At 58.2% G+C, this 19687-nt stretch overlaps 1 protein-coding gene across 3 annotated transcripts in view; it reads left to right on the top strand.

The window, feature by feature from the left end:
- Nucleotides 1-19687, top strand: part of MYO5B (myosin VB) — a 188453-nt gene that overhangs the window by 150496 nt on the left and 18270 nt on the right. For all 3 annotated transcript variants that reach the window (XM_045574527.1, XM_036418915.2, XM_036418914.2), the window contains exons 23-30: nucleotides 192-276; nucleotides 1358-1506; nucleotides 2570-2689; nucleotides 4769-4909; nucleotides 7222-7287; nucleotides 8834-9085; nucleotides 10624-10724; nucleotides 17864-18062. In XM_045574527.1, coding sequence (XP_045430483.1) covers nucleotides 192-276; nucleotides 1358-1506; nucleotides 2570-2689; nucleotides 4769-4909; nucleotides 7222-7287; nucleotides 8834-9085; nucleotides 10624-10724; nucleotides 17864-18062 — 1113 coding nt within the window. The remainder of the gene's footprint in view (nucleotides 1-191; nucleotides 277-1357; nucleotides 1507-2569; nucleotides 2690-4768; nucleotides 4910-7221; nucleotides 7288-8833; nucleotides 9086-10623; nucleotides 10725-17863; nucleotides 18063-19687) is intronic.

The raw sequence follows: 19687 nt of genomic DNA, 5'->3' as shown, positions 1-19687 counted from the left end.
TACGGCATGCAGATAGTTAACAGAATTTGTCCTTCTTTATACATTTTCCCTTGAAAGGAAAGTGCCCGATTCCGTTTTCTTACATCAAAAGAGCATTTGAACTCAACCAGCTCAAAGTCAGGCCCCACAAAAGGAGCCTCGCCTTGGCCGGCTTCATGGGGAAACACGTGCTCTGTGACCCTCCCTTTCAGCGCGTGGCGGACCTGGAGCAGGAAAACGCTCTCTTGAAAGATGAGAAGGAGCAGCTTAACCACCAAATCCTGAGCCAGTCGAAAGGTACGTTCCAAAGAGCTTGCGTGTTCATGCTGAGCTTTCACTCCCTTCCCACGGCGATGTTCCCGGGCGCCTGGCCAACGGGGGCTCCTGGGCTCGTCAGGGCTGCAGCGGGGAGCGGGCTTACGCAGGCGGGAGGTGCGGGAGGATCCTTGCGCTCCTGCCCGTGACGTCCGGTTTCATGTGGAGACACGCGGGTACAGACAGTGATGTGCCTGGGACCTGAGTCAGGGAGGCCTGCCCTCAGAATGACCGCCATCCCTCCTGCACAGCCCTCAGCCTCCCCGTGCAGAGTGGACATCCAGGCACAGAGCTCCGAGGCTCAGGGAGGCTGGTGACGGACACGCAGGGAGCACTCAGGGGCGAGTTGCTGCTGCTGTGAAATTCATCGTCAACATCACCGTTCCTGCTGTGCTTTCTTCTGGGGGGTGGGGGGGGGCATCTGTTTTCCTTTGCTGAGGAGAGGGTTGTGGGTCACATGCAGGTCACCGGTCTCAAGCACCCACCGGCCCTGGGCTGCTGTCCACCCCTGCTTGGCCACAGAGGAGCAGTGGGGTCCCCAGACCCAATTCTCGCTTGACTCAGTGTGGCCTCCAGCAGATCACTCTTCCCCCCCTGCACCCGGCACCCCACCCCCGCCCCCCTCCTCAGGTTCCTGCCCTGGACCACTGAGCCACTTGACCACACAAACTTTTTAATTCCCTTGAAAAATGGCTTCTTTCCGCTGATAGGAGTAAACGTTTCGGTGGGAGAAAGGCCCCCATGCTGTCCTATGGCCTCCCCTCCTCCCTAACCAATGGCCGCATCGCCTTGAATCTCCCTTAACTCCAAGTCCGAGAAAGGCCCGGAATAGGGGACAACCAGGGACAAAGCCCAGGTTCTTGCAGGGAGCTGTCCGTGTGCTGCCTGGTGTGTGCCCCCCACCACTGCCCTCGGAAAGCATAGAGCTTTCCCGGCTGGGAGGCAGGTGAGGGGGTGGTCAGTGCACCGTGTCTGGGCCAGGGGCTGGCGGGCAGCCTTTGACAAGAGACTCGCCGGAGGAAAGCATGTGTCAGAACACGCGTGGGGATGTTCTTGCTTCCAGATGACGTGGCCCGTGGCTCCGCCCAGGAGAACCTTCTGATGAAGAGGGAGCTGGAGGAGGAGCGGTCCCGGTACCAGAACCTCGTGAAGGAGTACTCCCGGTTGGAGCAGCGATACGACAACCTCCGGGACGAGATGACCATCATAAAGGCGAGGAGGGCGGGCGGTCCTGCTGCCCCTCCAGCTTCCCCGCCTGGTCTCGGGCAGCTCCAGCCCCGGGCAGCGTCCGACACACGAGGCTCGGGCCTCTGTGTGGTGTCTGTGTCCCGGCCTCTCCTGCGAGGTGTCCCAGAGGGGGAGGGGAGGACTCAGGAGTGTCAAGGGATGTGTCCTCTTTCATTTCCTGTTCAGGGAGCATCCCGTGTTGCCTTAGTAACAGCGGGGGTGTGATCTGATGGGGTGCGGTTGTGCGCACACTGCGAGGATCTGGCGTCTCGTCGTTTCCCCTAATGGTTGACGAAATGCCATCCACGTAAAAATGTCATATTTCACCACTCGCCATTTTTTCACCACCTACAAACATTCCCTCCGGAAGTGCACATTCAAACAAGACTGAATGGTTAATTGCATAGAAACCAGGAATAGAAGCTGAATAGGAACATCGAAATCTGAAATGTTGCTTCCAACATCAGTTTCCACTCTCAAAGCCAAATCCGATGCAGGGGGAAAGGCGTGTTTAAATGTATAGACCAGTGGTCGGCAAACGCATTAGTCCACAGAGCCAAATATCAACAGTGCGACGATTGAAATGTCTTTGGAGAGACACATTTTTTAAACTTCTTCTAACGCCAATTCTTCAAAATAGACTCGCCCAGGGCGTGGTATTTTGTGGAAGAGCCACATTCAAGGGGCTAAAGAGCCGCATGTGGCTCACGAGCTGCGTTTTGCCAACCACTGGTACAGACGGTAGCCTTTGTTTCCAGTAAGGTTACAGTTTTCCTAAACCGGCTGGTGGAGGCAGATGGATGTGGGGCCTGTGGGCGGGTTTGGGAGTGGAATCCCAGGACAGGACTGTGCACCTTCCGGCAGGACGGGTGGGGGAAACGTGGTCGCCTGGAGAGATGGCCTGGTCTGGGGTTGTGTTTTGTTGAGACCAGGGAACCCAGCCCTCCCCAGCGAGGCAGAGTCCACCTCAGGAGCCTCCTTCCGTTGAAAGTCACGGTTCTTAGCACCTCAGCTCATGTTCACTTTTCACACGTGTCTCCTTACACAGCAAACCCCAGGCCACAAGCGGAACCCGTCCAACCAGAGCAGCTTAGAGTCGGACTCCAACTACCCCTCCATCTCCACGTCGGAGGTGGGCGACACGGAGGACGCCCTGCAGCAGGTGGAGGTGAGCGGGCAGGCCCTGGCCCTGTGCCCAGGCTGGGGAGCCCCTCTGAGGGTTAGTGTCTTCGGTGGGTGGCCACCGGAGCCCCAGGGGGCTCTTTCCCGACAGCAGCCCCACAGACAATGCTCTGGAGCCAGCGGGCGCCGGGCAGAGCGATGCATTGCGGTTGGATGCACTGCTCTTCGCCCCACCCGCCCTCCAGAGAGGAAGGAAGGAGGCAGGGCCCGGGTGCCTCTTGCGGGGACGGGAAGTGACACAGGGAGGAACAGCGAAGCCATTAGCGGGGATGTGATTTATTGTCCCCACTCGGTATCCCAGTGCACACCAGAGCGTTACAAATGCGTGGCTCAGAGCTGGATAAAACTCAGAGGACAGCACGTACTTGCTGAGCGACTGTATTTTTGTCAGGAATGGCCTCTTAGAATTGTAATATACACACCATGGATTGAACAGTCGGTCTGTAATTTTGTCAAAGGCACAGTTTTTCCTCTGGCATTTGAAAAGGAGAAAACCCACAAGCATATGAGCTGTAGGGAGTAGGTGAAGGTGGGTGTGGAGGAGGGGCGGTTATAGCAGCATGTGTGTGTGTGTGTGAGTGTGTAGCACACCTGTGCAAAGGTGTGTGTGTGTGTGTGTGTGTGTGTGTATTAATAGCACACCTGTGCAAGGTGTGTGTGTGTGTGTATTAATAGCACACCTGTGCAAGGTGTGTGTGTGTGTGTGTGTGTGTGTGTGTGTAGCACACCTGTGCGAAGGTGTGTGTGTGTGTGTGTGTGTGTGTGTGTGTAGCACACCTGTGCGAAGGTGTGTGTGTGTGTGTATGTGTGTGTGTAGCGCACCTGTGTGGGGCGTTGCAGGCAGGTGCTGGGGAAATGGTGACCGAGCGCAGAAGGCCCCGGGCGCACGGAGCTCATCTGATGGGGGTTAGACGGTAGTGAGCTGAGGGAGGAAGTCTGTGATATAATTGCAGGCACAGCAGTGCCATCGGGAAAAATAAAGGATACACAAGTGAGTGATGGAGTAAAGACTAGGAGAGCCCAGCTGGCGTGGCTCAGTGGTTGAGCGTCGACCTATGAACCAGGAGGTCACAGTCTGATTCCCGGTCAGGGCATATCCTCAGGTTACAGGCTCAATCACCAGTAGAAGGCAGCAGGAGGCAGCCAATCAATGATTCTCTCTCGTGGTTATTGTTTCTATCTCTCTTTCCCTCTCCGCTCCTCTCTGGAATCAACAAAAATACTTTTAAAATTATTTAAAATAAAAAAGGATAGAAGAACAGAAAAGGAGGGGCTCGGGATAAAAGTTCAGTGTGCTGCTTGCCATATGCACTTAGTAGGCATTTTATAAAGGCTGGCTTAAGGCGTTGGTTTTGCCTCTGCACTCTCAGCCAGCCTTGACTCCAGACGCACCACCCATGGGTGTGTGTGTGTCCATCTCATGCAGACTGGAGCACTTCCGTGTGGGTTTAAGCCCTCATTAAATGCTGGGCGAACCAGATTATATTGTCACATATGTCCATACGTGTGCCTAAAAGATCCTCGTGGATAGGCACACCCACAGGTGACAGAGCTCCGGAGAGCATCCCGGGCGTGGATCTGAGGGGAGACGTGGGGACTGGAGCTGCGGGAGCTGCAGGGGCACAGGGTCCAGCAGGGCGCCTCCTGGCGGGTCCAGGTGCAGGCGTGGGGGTGGCAGTGTGCTTGCCGCGATTATAACCACACGGGTTCCTCACCGGGAAGCAAGCGTACGTCCGAAGGCTTTCAGTTCCTCTGGGATGCGACTGTTTTCCAGAAGGGTGCTTTCTTACCTTCCCAATGAGACGGCTGTGTCTTCACCCATTTGTTCTTGCGACATACGATCGGTCATCTTGCGAGGCTCACACGGGAGGAATCTGAATGGCTGGGACTCAGATATAATCCGGACAGAAATGCGCCCGGAGCACAGTGCTCACACAATCAGTGGTGGCCTGAAGTTTGGGAGGAGAGGGGGCTGCGGAGGCGGCGGGTGGCGGCGAGGTGCTGTGGTCCCCTGGGGCCCTATCTTATTAAGGCCTCCTCTTCCCTGCCCCATCCTCCCCCGAAGGAACTCGGCCTGGAGAAGGCTGCCCTGGACATGACAGTCTTCCTGAAGCTGCAGAAGCGCGTGCGGGAGCTGGAGCAGGAGCGCAGGAAGCTGCAGGCGCAGCTGGAGAGGAGGGAGCAGCAGGACGGCCGGAGAGCCCAGGTGCGGAGGCCGCGGCCCCCGAGCTCGCTCCCCCGGGGCTCAGCGGGGGGGTCACCCAGTAACTTCATCTTGTGTTGACGTCATCATTGCACGTGTCCCGCCCACATCACCCCACTTGGACGGGAGTAAGGGTTACAGTGCCCTCAGGGCAAAGGGTTCCCCTGGGAGGCCAGCAGGGAGCCCGGGCCATCGTTCCCCAGGTGGGCAGTGGACCAGGGCGTGTGACTAGAGGATACATACAAGCAGAAGTGGAATCATAGCGGAGCGCATCGGGTGGCGTCATGACGCCCCTCCTTCCCGGGACCACCCTCTCCACAGCCCTGTCATCCCAGGGGTGTGAGTGAGTGTTGGAAAACCTTGTTGGGAGCCTTAGCGTCCCCAGACATGCCACTCGCTGCCAAGCAAGGCCCCACGGGCACCCGAGTGAACATGTGAAATGATCACTCATGAGGGGAGATGGAGATGGGAGAGAGAGCAAGCCCCAGCCATGGAGGACCGGAATCAGCCGGGGAATGGAAGTCAGTGCGGGGGTGGGTACGGGTGGGTGCTGAGGGAGACGTGGGGGAGAGCCATCTGTTTTTGCCGGGGAGGGACAGGGACCACCGCTAAGGGATGTAAGGCCGTTTCTGACCCAGGTCCTGTCCTTAGCTGACCTCAACGCGGGTTTCTCAAAGGCCCCTGGTCTATTCTCAGGCCCGAATTACCCATTGTGGGGTTCCACCGCTCGCCCGCAGCCCTACCTCCCCTGCTCCCCCCTGCACAGTCTCCTTCTGCGACACCTGGCTCCCCTTTCCGATCGGATGTGTCCCTGATGCCAGTCAACTCCCGGGGTCTCCTGGGCCGTACGTACGTGGGGAGGCAGGTCTTGCTTTGCGGATTTAAATGTCTCCGGTGGGCTGGATTTCGAATGACAGGGGAGAAATTAGGTTTGTAAACGACTCGCTCGGTGAGAAGGGAAGCTGCCCTGACAGGTGAACGCAGATCAGATATATTAGAATCTGCATGGGCGACAGCGGTTGGGTGCCTGGCACGCAGCTTCCGGCCTGCCCGGCTGCCCGAGGGACTCACTCCCCCGGTCCCCACCACCGAAAGGCTAACGATTCGAAAGCCTGGCTTTAGAGCTTCTGTTTGTCTGGACACCAAACAGGAAAGGGCGTCTCTGACCCAGCAGGCGTTGGAGCTGCAGGTGTGGTCCACAGCCCCGCGGATGCACCAGGGTCTGTCCTCACGGGGAACGGCCTGTCTCCCACAGGTCTTAGTAAGAGCGGGGTGCGGGGAGAGGGGGATGGATCCCTCTGCAGCGCCTGAGACCAGGCTTTCCTGAGGGTCTTTGTTCGAGAGAGAGATGGCTGGGGTCTCAGCTACAGAGGGAGCCCAGCCTCTGAAGAAGGGATCCCTGGACATCTAGGATGTACCTCAGTGCGGAGTGACCGTACTGCCCTGAGGAGGGGCCCCAGCGACTGTAGCCAGGCTGCCCGCTTCCCATCGGCCCGGCTCCCTTTCCCAGGCCTGGCTGAGCTCTGTGTGGTGGTATGCGTGTGTGTGTGTGGGGGGGGGGGTGCTGCCTGCCACCCTGTCTGCGTGGGGTGGCATGAGGAAGTGGCTTCTCCCCAAGAGCTCAGAGACGTAACTGGGAAGACAGATTACGCAGTGCACACACACCCTCTTCCTGAGTAGCTCAGGTTTTACCTCATTAATAGGTACATCGTCATGATTCATTAATTAACCTCTTAAACGAGGGCCTGAGGCTCACAGTGCTAGTTTCCAGGGGCTGTGGAAACAAAGCACCACAACAGACACTTCCTGTCTCGTGTTCCGGAGGCCGGAGGTCAGGAACGAGGTGTCCGCAGGGCCATGTTCCCTGGAGGCTTTCGGGAGCCCGTCTGGGGCTCTGTCTGAGCTGTGACAGCGTGTCGCTGGCGTCCTGGCCTGTGTCTGTCTTCCCTTCCTTTAAGGACAGCCCTAGTAGATGAGGCCCATGCTAATGCCCGCACCTTAACTTGGCAACATCTGCAAAGACCTGGTTTCCAGATTAGATGGCATTCACAGACACCAGGGGTTGGGATTTTGTCCTATCTGTTGGGGGGACTGAACCCCTCACAGGGTGTTGCACATACTCGGGTGCCTGTGAGCATCGTGTGAATGACGTTGGGGGAGGGCAGGAGGGAGATGCTTACGGAGCGCCTTGTGGTGGCCTGAGGTCCTGAGCTGCGTGTGGCGTGTGGGAAGGAAGCACAGTGTTGCCGGGGAAACCGCAGTTTTGACCACGGCTGGGCACCTGTGCTCACCTTTCTGCCTCTCTATCCGGGCAGGTGGAGCCGCCAAAGAACGACATTGATGTGGACCAGGACGTAGATCTAGCCTACAATACGCTGAAGGTGAGGCTCGGACTCCCGCCCGGGGAGGCTCCCATAAGGCTGCTAATAAGCAGGGATGTACACACACCATGTCCTCGAAATGAAGGGAACGTTGTTTTTACTCTGAGGAGCTGTCACATATGTCAATGGGAAACGGTTCCCTCCTTCTGACACCAAACGTGGTGTTTCCCACACTAAGCAATTGTCCACTTCTCTGTGGACGCCCAGGTGTCCTGCCACTGAATTCAGCTCTGGCACTGGCTACTTAAGTCGGCACAGATCCCGGGCTAGGGGCTCAGTCTCACAAGACTGTCCCCGGCTGGCCCTGGGCAGCTGGGGGCTGAGAGGACTGGGGGAATCCTGAGGCAGGCGCACAGAGTGGCCAGGCTGAGGGAGACTAGGTGCCGCCATCTTGTGGCTGTGGGCACCGCCAGCTTTTGTGATGGTGCGATGGTCATTTGCATATTCCCTCTTTATTAGATAGGATGTTGTGGCCAATGGAAGGGGGCAGAGGACGGGGTATGAGGGGAAGATGGGGAGTCTACTGGGCCTCTGCAGGCCCAGCACTGCCAGCCCCTCATGTGCTCACAGCCCCACGCTCTCCACCCCATCGTTTAAGGCACATGTGTCAAACACAAGGCCCGCAGGCCAAATCCGTCCCGCCAGGCCTTGCAATGTGGCCCGCACCGCGCTGTCATCACTGCACTCCGCTGCGTTTCCATCACAATGACAGTTTATGACTGTTCAGTAAACCATTCGGCCCGCGATTTAGGCTGGATTTTAGATTTTGGCCCCTTCTCTGATTGAGTTCGACACCCCTAGTTTAAGGTTTACATGCTGGTTCCGTCATATAGGCCTGATTGGTCAGTTTATTCGTATTTAAAGCAATCTCCAGGTCCTCCCCCTCCCTTTCTGGAGGTCATGGATGGGGCTTTCTAATCACAAGGGTGGCTCCTCTGGCAGCCAATCCCCATCCTCCAAGAGTCACCTCATTAGCATAAACTCAGGATGTTACAAAAGAATTTTAGATGCTCTATGCCTGGAACTGGGGCCAGAGACTTAATACACATTTCCCATGTCACATGTCTTACCTGCCTGACTCAAGTCAGTTCAGTAAAATGTGGCCAGTGGGATAAAACCACTTTGGACAGATGATCAGGATTTGCAGGGAGAGATGTGAGGCCAGGATCCTGCAATGAGTCCAGTGCTGGCCGGTGGGGTGAGGGGAGGGGGGAGGCCAGAGGCTGAGGGCACAGGGGCCTGCGTTCCTGCTGAGATGGGGGAGTGGCCCCCTGCAGGGAGGCGTGTGCAGAAAGGGGCATCAGAGCTGCCCCACTCCCATCCCCATCCCCTGATTGTCATTGGGAATTTACCCAATCTCCCGGGGCAGTTAGTGTGATGGGACCACACATAACTCTGGGGACAGCTGTGTTGCCCAGAACAGCCCGAATCACGCCCTGATCTCAGAGGGTGGGCAGGTGGGGTGAGGAAGGCGGCGGAGGGGGACGCGTGGGGCGAGTGCCGTGGACTCGGGAGTGACGGGGCGTGTGGCTCGGCCGTCTTCCAGAGGCAGGAGCTGGAGTCGGAGAACAAGAAGCTGAAGAACGACCTGAACGAGCTGAGGAAGGCCGTGGCCGACCAGGCCACCCAGAACAACGCCACCCACGGCTCCCCCCACGGCTCCCCCGACGGCTACGGCCTCCTGCTGAACCAGCTCCGGCTGGCCCACGAGGAGCTGGAGGTCCGTAAGGAGGAGGTGCTCATCCTGAGGACCCAGATCGTCAGCACCGACCAGCGCCGCCTGGCGGGCAAGAGCGCGGTAAGGGCAGGGCGGCCGCGGTGGGCGTGTTGGGACGACGGGAGGTGACAGCGGGGCCTTAAACCTACAGGAGCAGCGTCCTCCGTGCTGGGGTCTCCTCTGACGGCAGCGCCAGGGCCTTGCCGCCCTCCCAGCGTGACTTTTCATGGGAGACTTCGCTGGAAGTTTCTAGAATCCTCAGAAATTTTCTCAATACGAGCATGTCCAGAAGGAACTGGACACAGAAGGAGAGAGAAGGGCCCCAGCTGAGCACCTCCTCCCCCCTCTCCCCGACCCCTGCCTGGTGTCTCACCGCATGCCTTGCCCCTGCTCTTTACTGAGGTTTGGAGGTGAAAGTCTTTGCTCTTTCTTGGGCCTCGGGGTGGCATTTGTTCCTCGTGTGTTCAGCGTCTGGGGCGGGTTGTTGAGAGGAGGGAGGGGCAGAGGCCACCGGGTCAGGCTGGGTCACTTCAGAGCCTGGATCCTGGAGGATGGGTGGGGTAGGGAGGCAGGAATGAGTGTGGAGGATTCAAAGCAGACGGATCGAGTCTCGTCCTCTGGATCTGAGATGCTGACTCCTCTGGGGACACTGTCCTGGCATCGTATCCCACACCCCGCCCCCCTGTGCCCTTCACAGCCGGGCCTTGCCATTCTTCCAGCAGGACCTACAGTCCCGTCCCTGCCCGGGCTAACTGCTGGGTCTGAGGCGGTCCTGGGCCTGCGCCACTTCCCAAAGACTGGCTTTATCCTTCTGTCTGGGTAGAAAGTCATTCCTTTTTTTCTCTTTTTTTTTGTTTTTTTTTCCAATTATAGTTGACACTGGGTGTTGTTTTGCATTAGTTTCAGGAGAACAGCACGGTGGTTAGAAAATTGTGTCATTTAGGAGGTGATCCGCGACGATTCCGGGACTCCCCCGGTACCAAAGTCATCACATTATTATTGACTACATTCCCTGTGTTTGTACTTCACATCCTGTGACTGTTCCCCTCACCACCCTCCTAGCTGGCCACTCTCAGTTTGCTCTCTGCATTTCTGAGTCTGTTTCTGTTTAGTTTACTTCAGCAGAGAAGTAGTCCTTTCCCCTTCAGGAGGGAGAGGAGAAAAGGCAGGTGCACCTCACAGAGCTAACGCTTAGTCATTATCTTGGGCGATGACACGAAATGAGACCACGAGGGGAAAAAAGGAGCACAGGGGATGTTTATTTTGCTCTTTCGATTCCACATAATATGTGAAATTATGAGGAATTTCTCTTTCTCTGTCTGACTTATTTCACTCTCATAACACCCTCTTGGTCCATCCATGTCGTCACAAATTGTAAGATTTCATTCTTGTTCGTGGCCAGCACGCCACCATGCACAGACACCACCTGTCCTTTACCCAATCGTCCCCTGGCGGGCACTGGGCGCTCCGGCCGTGGCTGTGGGAGGGGACGCTGCAGGGCGCGGAGGGGTGCGTGTCTTTTGGGATTGTGTTTGGAATTCCTCCGGGGATGTGAAGTCATGTCCTGACAGCTGTTTGTATGACCAGAGGTATTTCTTTATTTCACCTGGGACCTCCAGGAGCCGAACATCAATGCCAGGACCAGTTGGCCCAACAGTGAAAAGCACGTGGATCAGGAAGACGCCATCGAGGCCTATCACGGGGTCTGCCAGACGAACAGGTAGGTCCCGCCTCGCGGTCTGTACCTGAGGCGGCGCTGGCAAAGGGGTCCCGTCCAACCTGATGCACTGACTGTGCGCTCCTCACTGTGCGCTCCACACTGTGCGCTCCACACTGTGCGCTCCACAAGGGGTCTTCTCTGCTCTGGGAGATGAACGAGGAGGAGCGGACAGTGAGCCGTGACCTTAGGAAGCCTGCTGCTGCTTCGGCGGGACCCCAGCGGCACCTGGAGCGGCAGGCCCCAGGCCCCAGGTCCCTGCACGCACGAGGGAAGGGAGCTGCCTGGAGGCTGGGGAGAGGGAAAAGCGGCTTTTCTCCCTGAGAGGGAAGTTGGCCCACGTGGCACAAGAAGCAGGAGGCGGGCCTGCCCAGCTCCTGGCTGCAATACCATCCCCAGAGCCCAAGCCGGGCACTACAGAGGTGGGGCCGCTACCATGGCGGCTAGGGTGAGACTGCCCTGGGTTTTAGGTACCGACCACCTCCGGGCCCTCCTCAGGGATGAGCTACCAGGCAGGAGAGTGACTGCAGGAGGAGCAGCAGGGCCGGGATGTAGACAGAGCAGGGCTCCGGGCTGTGGCGGAGCGCTGGGGAATGTATAACCAGTCACTTGTTGCCCAGTACAGTGGTCGGCAAACCACGGCTCTCGAGCCACATGCGGCTCTTTGGCCCCTTGAGTGTTCTAACACTTCTTCAAAATAGACTCGCCCAGGCCTAATACCAGCTTCTGCGCACGGGCCACGAAGTTTCAATCGCACTGTATGTGCGCGCCCGCACGTGGTATTTTGAGGAAGAGCCATACTCAAGGGGCCAAAGAGCCGCATGTGGCTCGCAAGCCACGGTTTGCCGACCACGGAACTAGTAACTACTTCCTGGCGGCTCCCTGCAAATTGGGGGCAATCCTAGCCCCGTGCTTCAGGTGGTAATGGAGATTAGGCGGGTTAGAAGCACTTACTGCACGTGTTGAGCATGAAATAAATGTGCGTGTTGTTACCCCTATTATCGCCTTCTGTGCCTCCTGTGCCTCTGCGGGCACTGGTGCCTGTCTTTGGCCCTGCTGCCTTTCTCTCCCAGCCTCAACGCACAGCCTGTGGAGCAGCCCTTAAGCATTTGTTCCTGGATTGCTGAGAACAGCACGCACTTCCAGGAAGCGCCAGTAGGTGGCGCTCGAGAACAACGTGCAGTTTGCAGAAATGCACAGAATCGCTGGCTCCTCTGTGGTCTGATTTCCAGAGCTTTCCATCTCACCGCTTTCTGCAGAGGGGAAACTGAGGCTGGGGTGGGCTGAGTGGCCTGTAACTGAGTTAGGGGAGAATCCAGGAGGCCTGACTTGCAGGCTGGCTTGCCTCCAGCCCACTGTGTAGGTAACTGGAAGGCCCCTGCAGGAAGTTAAATTTATTTCGACAAAGATGTGATTCTTTTCCCTTCAGGAGGGAGAGAAGAAAAGGCAGGTGAGCCCCACAGTGCTAACGCTAGTCAGGATTTAGTCGTTTTACATGATCTTGGGCGAGGACACGGAATGAGACAAAGAGGAAAAAGAGCACAGGGGATGCTTAAGATGTAAGAGAGAGCAAAGCGGGCTTGGCTGGCCCTGGCTAGCGAGTGTGCGCGTCTTTCTGACCGTGGGATCCATCTCCGCTGTCAGCTCCCTTTTTCTTCACCCAAATGGCTGCCAGCCAAGGGTCTGGTCCCAGGGAAAGGTTTCCAGGAGCCATTTGATACCCTGGACTTGTCTTCCCTTGCAGCAGTGATGATGGTGATAGTATAAGAATGCTTTTCTGATCTCTTAAAATCACTCCATTTGCAGCAAGCTGAGGGAGTGCTAGGGAACCGAGAGCCAGCCTGAGAAACGGCAAGCACAGAGGGGCCCTGAGAGTGACCCTGTGGGGTGGCCTCTCTCCAGTTTGGTGAATCCCGGCAGGGAGGGGCCGCCAGGCTGGACAGGAGGACACGGACTGAGCCCTGGAGCCCAGCTGGCGAGGACATCTCGTCACCGCGAGGGCTGCCCTGGGCACACAGAGTCACTTTTCCTCTCCTCCCGTCTTCCTGTAGTGGAGGGTGTTCTGGTTTAAACCTAAATTGTATTGTGTGGGGGTGATGAGGAAGAGCGGTTGGGAAGAGCTCAAACATACTCTGAGTTTGGCTTACATCTCTAGAGGGATTCAGAATGCCCCCGTACCCAATCACAGCCTCTCTAAAGAGCCCCTGGTCCCCAAGTTCAAAACTTTCTTCCCTTGGCAACTTGCACAGGGTGTGTGTGGCCTCTTCGGGAATGTGGCCTAGCACAGGGGCGGATACCGTGAATATTTGTTGGTTGTCTGACAGCACTTAACATTTAGCAAGCAAGCTCCTGAGCTGAGTTGTCTGGGGTCTTCCTTCTCCTACCACCAGGTGGCGCTCCCTCCTCGGCCTCTGCCCCTAATGGCGGGCTGGAGGGGGAGAGAGTGGTCCTTGGAGGGTTTGGTTCTCTTTCATCTGGGAACAAAGGGTGGACTCAGTCGGTCGGTCGACTGGTTTTTAATTTCCCGTGCACCTGGCTTCCTGAGCACCGAGGGGTGATGGGGCTGCACGGGGCTGCACGGTTCTCTACACATCTCTGCACAATGCCGGGCACGTTACAGAAGGAAGAACTCGGTGACTCCCTCCCGCTGCTGAGGCTGGTGGGAGGAGGTTAGTGCCAGCTTCTCGCTGGGTAGCCCGGACACACACATGCTCCTCCCTGGAGAGCATTAGGGCTGGAGTGTCTGCTGTTGGGGGGCAGGGAGGGGGGGACGGCAGGGTTGGAGGACCCTGTCAGAGAAGCCAGCCAGCCTACGGGAAGGAAGGCACTCAGAAGCTGTGCTCGCCGCTGCACCTCCCTCCCCCTGCTGGCCTCTGGCCGTCTCCAGCGTGCCAGGCTGTCCGCGGTGGAGAGGGACATGGTGAAGGTGCATGTGACATGTGCCTGACCTCCAGGCGCTGCCTGCTGGCATCGGGCCCACACCAGGCAGGGCAGCGGGAGGGGGCACAAGAATGGGCAAGTGAAATAAACAGGACTAACACCCCCCAGGCCCAAGGTCCAGGGGGAAAGCTCAGTTCTCATCACAAGTCTTTATTCGCTGCTGCTCTTTGCAAGATTGCAGCGAGGGCTGGGGCTGAGATGAGCCGTGACAGAGGAAATGCCGTTGGAAGGCAGGCGGGTACACAGGCTCCTTGCTTCCCCCGCCGCCCCCGCTCAGTACCCACAGGTCCCAGGGCGCTCGGCCTCCCCTCCCTGTCTGCATCTCCGGTCCTCCCTCCCGGCTCCCCAAGACTCCCTCTGAAAGGGCAAAGGGCGCTGTGTGAGAACTTGTGAGGCCCGCTCGGCCCGAGCCCCTGTGGGTCCCAGAACAACCCCCACCTGTGCCCCCACTGCTCCCTCCTCGGCCACGGCTTTTCCCTGCTGTGTGGGCTAGCGAGCCCCCCGGGAGACTTGGGGGAGCGATGGCCCTTTGCGGGCGCCCACGCGCAGCAGGCAGCAGGGGAAGGATGGGAGCCCCAACGTTGTGAGCCTCCCCGCCCTGCTCCCCAGCCCTCGGCCGGACTCGCCGCGCTCTGCTGGGCTCTCTGCCTGTCTCTCTCCTCCGCACTGGACGCCCTGCGTTTCTTTGTCCTTCATTTCCAGCAAGACTGAGGACTGGGGCTATCTGAATGAAGACGGAGAGCTCGGCTTGGCCTACCAGGGCCTAAAGCAAGTCGCCAGGTGGAATACGTGCCTTTCTCCTGTGGCTGCTTGTCTGTCCTGCCTGCGGTGTCTGCGCTTGTGGGGGCGGGAGCGGGCCCTGTTCGGCTGCCAGGATGGGGGGGGGGGGGGCTGCCTGTTAGCACCTGATGGCTAACCCCCCACTCCTCACCCCCACCCCCAGTCCCATGTGCGGGCTCTGTGACTGAAGGAACAGCCTGGGAATGACACAGGCACACGGCTATTTTCAGAACAAGGCAGAGGAGGAATTATAATAATTCGGGGCCTGGAGTCGGCGCTCTGCTCTGTCGCGTGGTGCCCGCAGGACCGGCTGAACTCCGGCCGGAACGTGCCGTTGGCTGCGCTCCGGGCACAGGGCTCCTGGGAGCCAGCCTCCCTCCACACGCCTGCTGGCCGCTGTGCCCGTGTCACCCCATTAGAGCCTGGAGCTGGCCACAGCTGGCAAGCCCTGGGCCACGCATGCTGCATGTGTCAGGTCAGACGCTCGCCGCACGTGTGTGGGGTGAGGACCCGAAGGAGCGGTGTGTAGGGAACTTGCAGCTTAAGCAGGAGGCCCAGAATCTGACCTTGGTTTCACTTGATACCGACGTCTGAATCCATACCCCAGAGCCTGCAGCGTGGTGAGCAGGTTGGGGAAGAGGGGGAGTTTAGGCGTGGAAGGTGACAGCACGAGGGCCATGTCACACGCTTACTGCCGGCATGCACCTTCGCTCACACAGGTGGGCAGGGTCTGCAGGCTGGGGCGGGGTGGGAGGGGGTGGGGGGGAGAGAGGAAGTGGAAGTTCCATGCGCGGGTGGCGGTGGCAGTGGGAACGGGAGCCGGGGCCTCAGGCCCCTTCCTCAGAGGTCTGCCTGCTGAGCACACAGTGGAGGCCCCATGGAGCAGGGGTGGGTGGGAACGCCCGGCCCAGGGCCATATAAGGCACATGAAATCATTTGGCCATGGCAGTAGGGGTGAGGCAGTGAAAGGCTGGACGACTGTAGCAGGCTGCTTTTTGAGTCGATAACTCTGTAGGCCCCCGAGAAGGATGCTGTGACTATCCAGTGGCCCCTGGCAGGGAAAGGCCCCCACGCCGGCCTGAGAGCAGCACCAGCCTCTCTGCTCGGGGGAAGACCGCCCGGGCGCTGGCTCTGGGTTCAGTGTGAGCCACCGCCTGTGAGCGCGGCGGCTCTGGCTCCGTTTCCTCGCTGCTAGAACAGAGCCTGCTTCCTGCGGCACCACAAGTTGTGGGGTGACACAGGGCAGGCGCGTGGACTAAACACAGGGCGGGCAAAAGCTGGGTTACAGTGTGAACACCAAAACAGAGTTTATTCTTTGCCGTTATCCATCAATTACTGTGTTGTTTTCTATACAAACACCGTAACCCTGGTTTGCCCACCCCTGTGTTAGCTGCTGTTTCTATTATTCTGATGGTCAGATCCCTGGCCCAGCAAGAGGATTTTTAGGGGGCTGGGCCCCCACGTGACACCAGGCAGTTCTTCCGGGCCCTCCGTCCGCAGGGAGCCGTGCTTGGTGCAGAAGCGGTGCCGCAGGCCTCGGCGGCATCCGGGGACCTGGTACGCAGGCAGCTCTGCCTCTGGCTGCGGCTCCCTCTCTTGCCCTTGGCTCTCTCGCCTGCAGATGAGGGATTCTCCCCCCTGGCCCAGAGCCCCCACCTGCTGTCTGCAGGAGGGTAAGAAAGACGGGAGCGTGACTTACACATTAGGAGCTGGTCCTCGGGGCAGGGGCCCGAGAGCCCACCGTGTCTTGTAGCCAAGGTCAGATGTTACCCCGATGTTACACGACCTCTACAATGCTGCTGTGCCGTCCGAGTTGTTCTCCGCGGTCCTCGCATTATTGCTGTCCTTTGGGATGCTGCCTGGTGAGCGGTGAGCGGTCACTCCGCCGCCGTCTCCTCCTGCGGAGCTGCGCGGAGAGGCCTGGGAGCCACGCGTTGCTGGTGCTGCTCTGGCGCTGGCTGCAAAGGACACCGGGCTGTTTCCACCTCAGTGGACAGCGGAGACTTGTCTCTCTGTCTCTCTCTGTCTCTCTCTCTGTGTCTCTGTCTCTCTGTCTGTCTGTCTCTCTCTCTCTGTCTCTCTCTCTCTCTTTGTCTCTCTTTCTGTCTCTCTCTGTGTCTGTCTCTCTCTCTCTGTCTCTGTCTGTCTGTCTGTCTCTCTCTCTGTCTTTCTGTCTCTCTTTGTCTCTCTTTCTGTCTCTCTCTGTGTCTGTCTCTCTCTCTCTGTCTCTCTCTCTCTCTCTGTGTCTCTCTGTCTCTCTCTCTCTCTCTCTCTCTGTCTCTCTGTCTCTCTCTCTCTCTGTGTCTCTCTGTCTCTCTCTCTCTGTGTGTCTCTCTGTCTCTCTCTCTCTCTCTGTCTCTCTCTCTCTCTGTGTCTCTCTCTGTCTCTCTCTCTCTCTCTCTCTCTGTCTGTCTCTCTGTCTCTCTCTCTCTTTCCCTCGATGCCTCCTCCCTGTGGCAGTTTCCACCCCCCAGACCCGCAGTGCCTCTCCTCCCTGCCGTGGGCAGCCAGGCTCCGAGAGCTGCCCAGTCCCCAGCTGTGCCCGCTCTGGACACAGTCTTTGTCTGCATCCCAGGAAGAAGTGGGGGGGGGGGGGGCTTGTGGCAGGAGGTGTTCACCCAGAGCCTCCCACCTCCCCTTCCTGTGGCGTTGGCGGGACCGGGAAGCATGTGCAGGCGGTCAGTCCACGCACAGAGCGCCGGAGCCGTGTTGGCAGTTCACTCCGGGCCGAGGGGCTGCTTGGGGACCTTCCCTAGCGGCTTCCTCTGTGCCGACGACGGAAGAAGGGTGCTCTCCCACCGTCGCTCAGGTCGTGGCGCCCCCTGGCCCCGGGCCTTTGGACTCAGAGACAAAGCTTGCCCCGGGTCATCTGCGGAGTCTCTGTTTCTGTTTGACGGTGTTTATGGATGGGTGGAGGTAAAGTGGGCGTAGCAGGGGTGAAAGTTAAAAGGAAAGGGGCTAGTGATTTGCCTTTCCAGCAGGGAGTCTATAGTGCCAGCCATCTTAGGGAGAGTCTCTTGAGCTTTGGGGCGAATGTGGACGCCTCCATTGGGCGATGCTGTAAGAAACGCGTTTCTGCTGGTGACGTTTGGACGTGGAGAAAACCTCTCATTCCCAAGCCGACCAGACGGTGCTCCAGTGAAGGACAAGGGCGCTGGCTGGTGTGGCTCAGCTGGTTGGGCATCATCCTGTGCACCGAAGGGTGTGGGTTCGAGTCCTCCCAGAGGAAGGGCTGGCCTGCCGGCCCCGTGAGCTGCACACATCTTGCCCTCGGCGTCCGCCTGCAGGGCTCGTGCGCTTGCTGCTGCTGCTGCTGCTGCTGCTGCGTGCTTGGCTGCTCCCCTTGCATGTCCGCCTGGGGCCCTCTCGGGGGCACTGACCCAGCCCCCCTCACCCGCGCCCTCCCCTCCCCTCCCCTGCAGGCTGCTGGAGGCCCAGCTGCAGGACCAGAGCCGTGCCCACGAGGAGGAGGTGGAGGGCCTCCGCGCCCAGCTGGAGGCCCTGAAGGAGGAGATGGACAGGCAGCAGCAGACCTTCTCGCAGACGCTGCTGCTGTCCCCGGAGGCCCAGGTGGAGTTCGGCGTCCAGCAGGAGATGTCCCGGCTGACCAACGAGAACCTGGTGAGCGGCCGTGCCCGGCAGACCCTGGCTCTGGGCGGTCATGTTCTAGGAGACAATGGAACAGGGGTGGCCTTCAGCTAAGTGGACGGACACGATGCATGTCCTCGGCCCGTAGCAGGAACAGAGAACCTAGAAGCCTCCAGCCAGCAGGGGTTGTGAGATATTTCCATCAGCTACTACCGTGTCACCAACCGCTCCAGAGCGTGGCAAGCTTAGGACAGCACGTGGGCTGGGCCAGGAATTCTGGCCGGGCGCAGTGGGCATGGCCTGTCTCGGCTGCACCGGCGGTGGCCGGGCCGGAGGACCTGAGGCCTGGGTGAGGTGCCGGCTGGTCCCCTCCGTGGGGGTCTCTCTCCACTCTCTCTCTCACTCACTGGGCTGCCCTGGGCTGCTTTGCGTGGCAGCTGACTCCCAGGAGGATGAACGCAGCAGCAAGGGGGGCCTCTTAGGACCCAGTCCTTGAGCTGGCCCCTGGTCGCTTCTGCCACTCCACTGATCAAAACAAATCCCCTAGCTAGGCGGGATAGAGTGTGTGTGTGTGTGTGTGTGTGTGTGTGTGTGTGTGTGTGTGTGTGTGACTTGCTAGCAGGAGTCATGGGAGGTACTGCCGGTGGCCCTTCTTGCTGACAGTCACCAAAGGAGCCCTGGCAGATGCCAGAGAAAGGGAAGGCAGTCTGTCCTCAGAGAGCTTGCAGACAAAAAAGACAAAAAGACAAAAAAGACAAAAAAGGAGAGAGATCATAGCCGGAAACCAATCATTGTCTCACTAATAGAAAGAGGCTGGACAGAGCCAACCACACCCTAATTGAGACAATAGTAACTGAGGCAACTTCCCCATCTTGTAATCATGTAAATCCTTACTGATATGGTAATCCGTATTTTCCTGCATATAAGACTAATTTTACAGTTAAAACATAGGTTTAGGCCTATATTCACTGTATAAGACTACCCCCCACTTCAAAGAAAAGACTTACTTTGCCATCAAGATCTGCAGGTAATTTTTGTGCAATTTTGGTCTTTTGCCCCCCATTTTCGGTTGACTTTTTTTCATTTCAAAAGTCGTCTTATACGCCGGAAAATACAGTATTACCTGCCTAAGGGCTATAGGTGTTTCCCAAAGCTGCTAAGGGTACTGGGTGTTTCCCAAAGCTGCTTAAGGGTAATGGGTGTATCCCACAGCAGCCTCAATAAAAGGGATAGCAAGGCCAGAGCCTAGAGAGTCTTCCCACTAGAGGTTGACTCCCACCTGGCCCCCCATTTGTCCCAGATTAACTCTTTTCTAGTCTCTCTCTTCATTTTAGTGTGTGGCCTCCTCCAGAAACCAGACCCTGAGTGGGCCCTAATCACGGGTCGTGTTAAGGGTTCCCACAGATCATGTTTCTGAAAACATGATTCCACGCGGGATCTTTAGCAGAAAAAGATGAACTTGTAGAGGAGGCTGAAGCAGAGGCAGGGGGCACGGAGGGATGTCAGCCGTGGAGTAGGGGAGAGGAGGGAGGGCTGTGGACACAGGCTGGGCGTGAGGGGGCGGGGGAGGGAGGGAAGCCTGCTGGCGTGTGAGCCTGTGGGAGCAGCAGGAAGTGCCCACGCCGCCCTGCAGGCTCGCACACCGGCAGAGCTGCCAT

Source organism: Pipistrellus kuhlii, unplaced genomic scaffold (assembly GCF_014108245.1).
Source record: "Pipistrellus kuhlii isolate mPipKuh1 unplaced genomic scaffold, mPipKuh1.p scaffold_m20_p_6, whole genome shotgun sequence".
In the NCBI taxonomy this organism is placed as follows: Eukaryota; Metazoa; Chordata; class Mammalia; order Chiroptera; family Vespertilionidae; genus Pipistrellus; species Pipistrellus kuhlii.
This window is presented reverse-complemented; position numbering and strand designations above follow the sequence as displayed.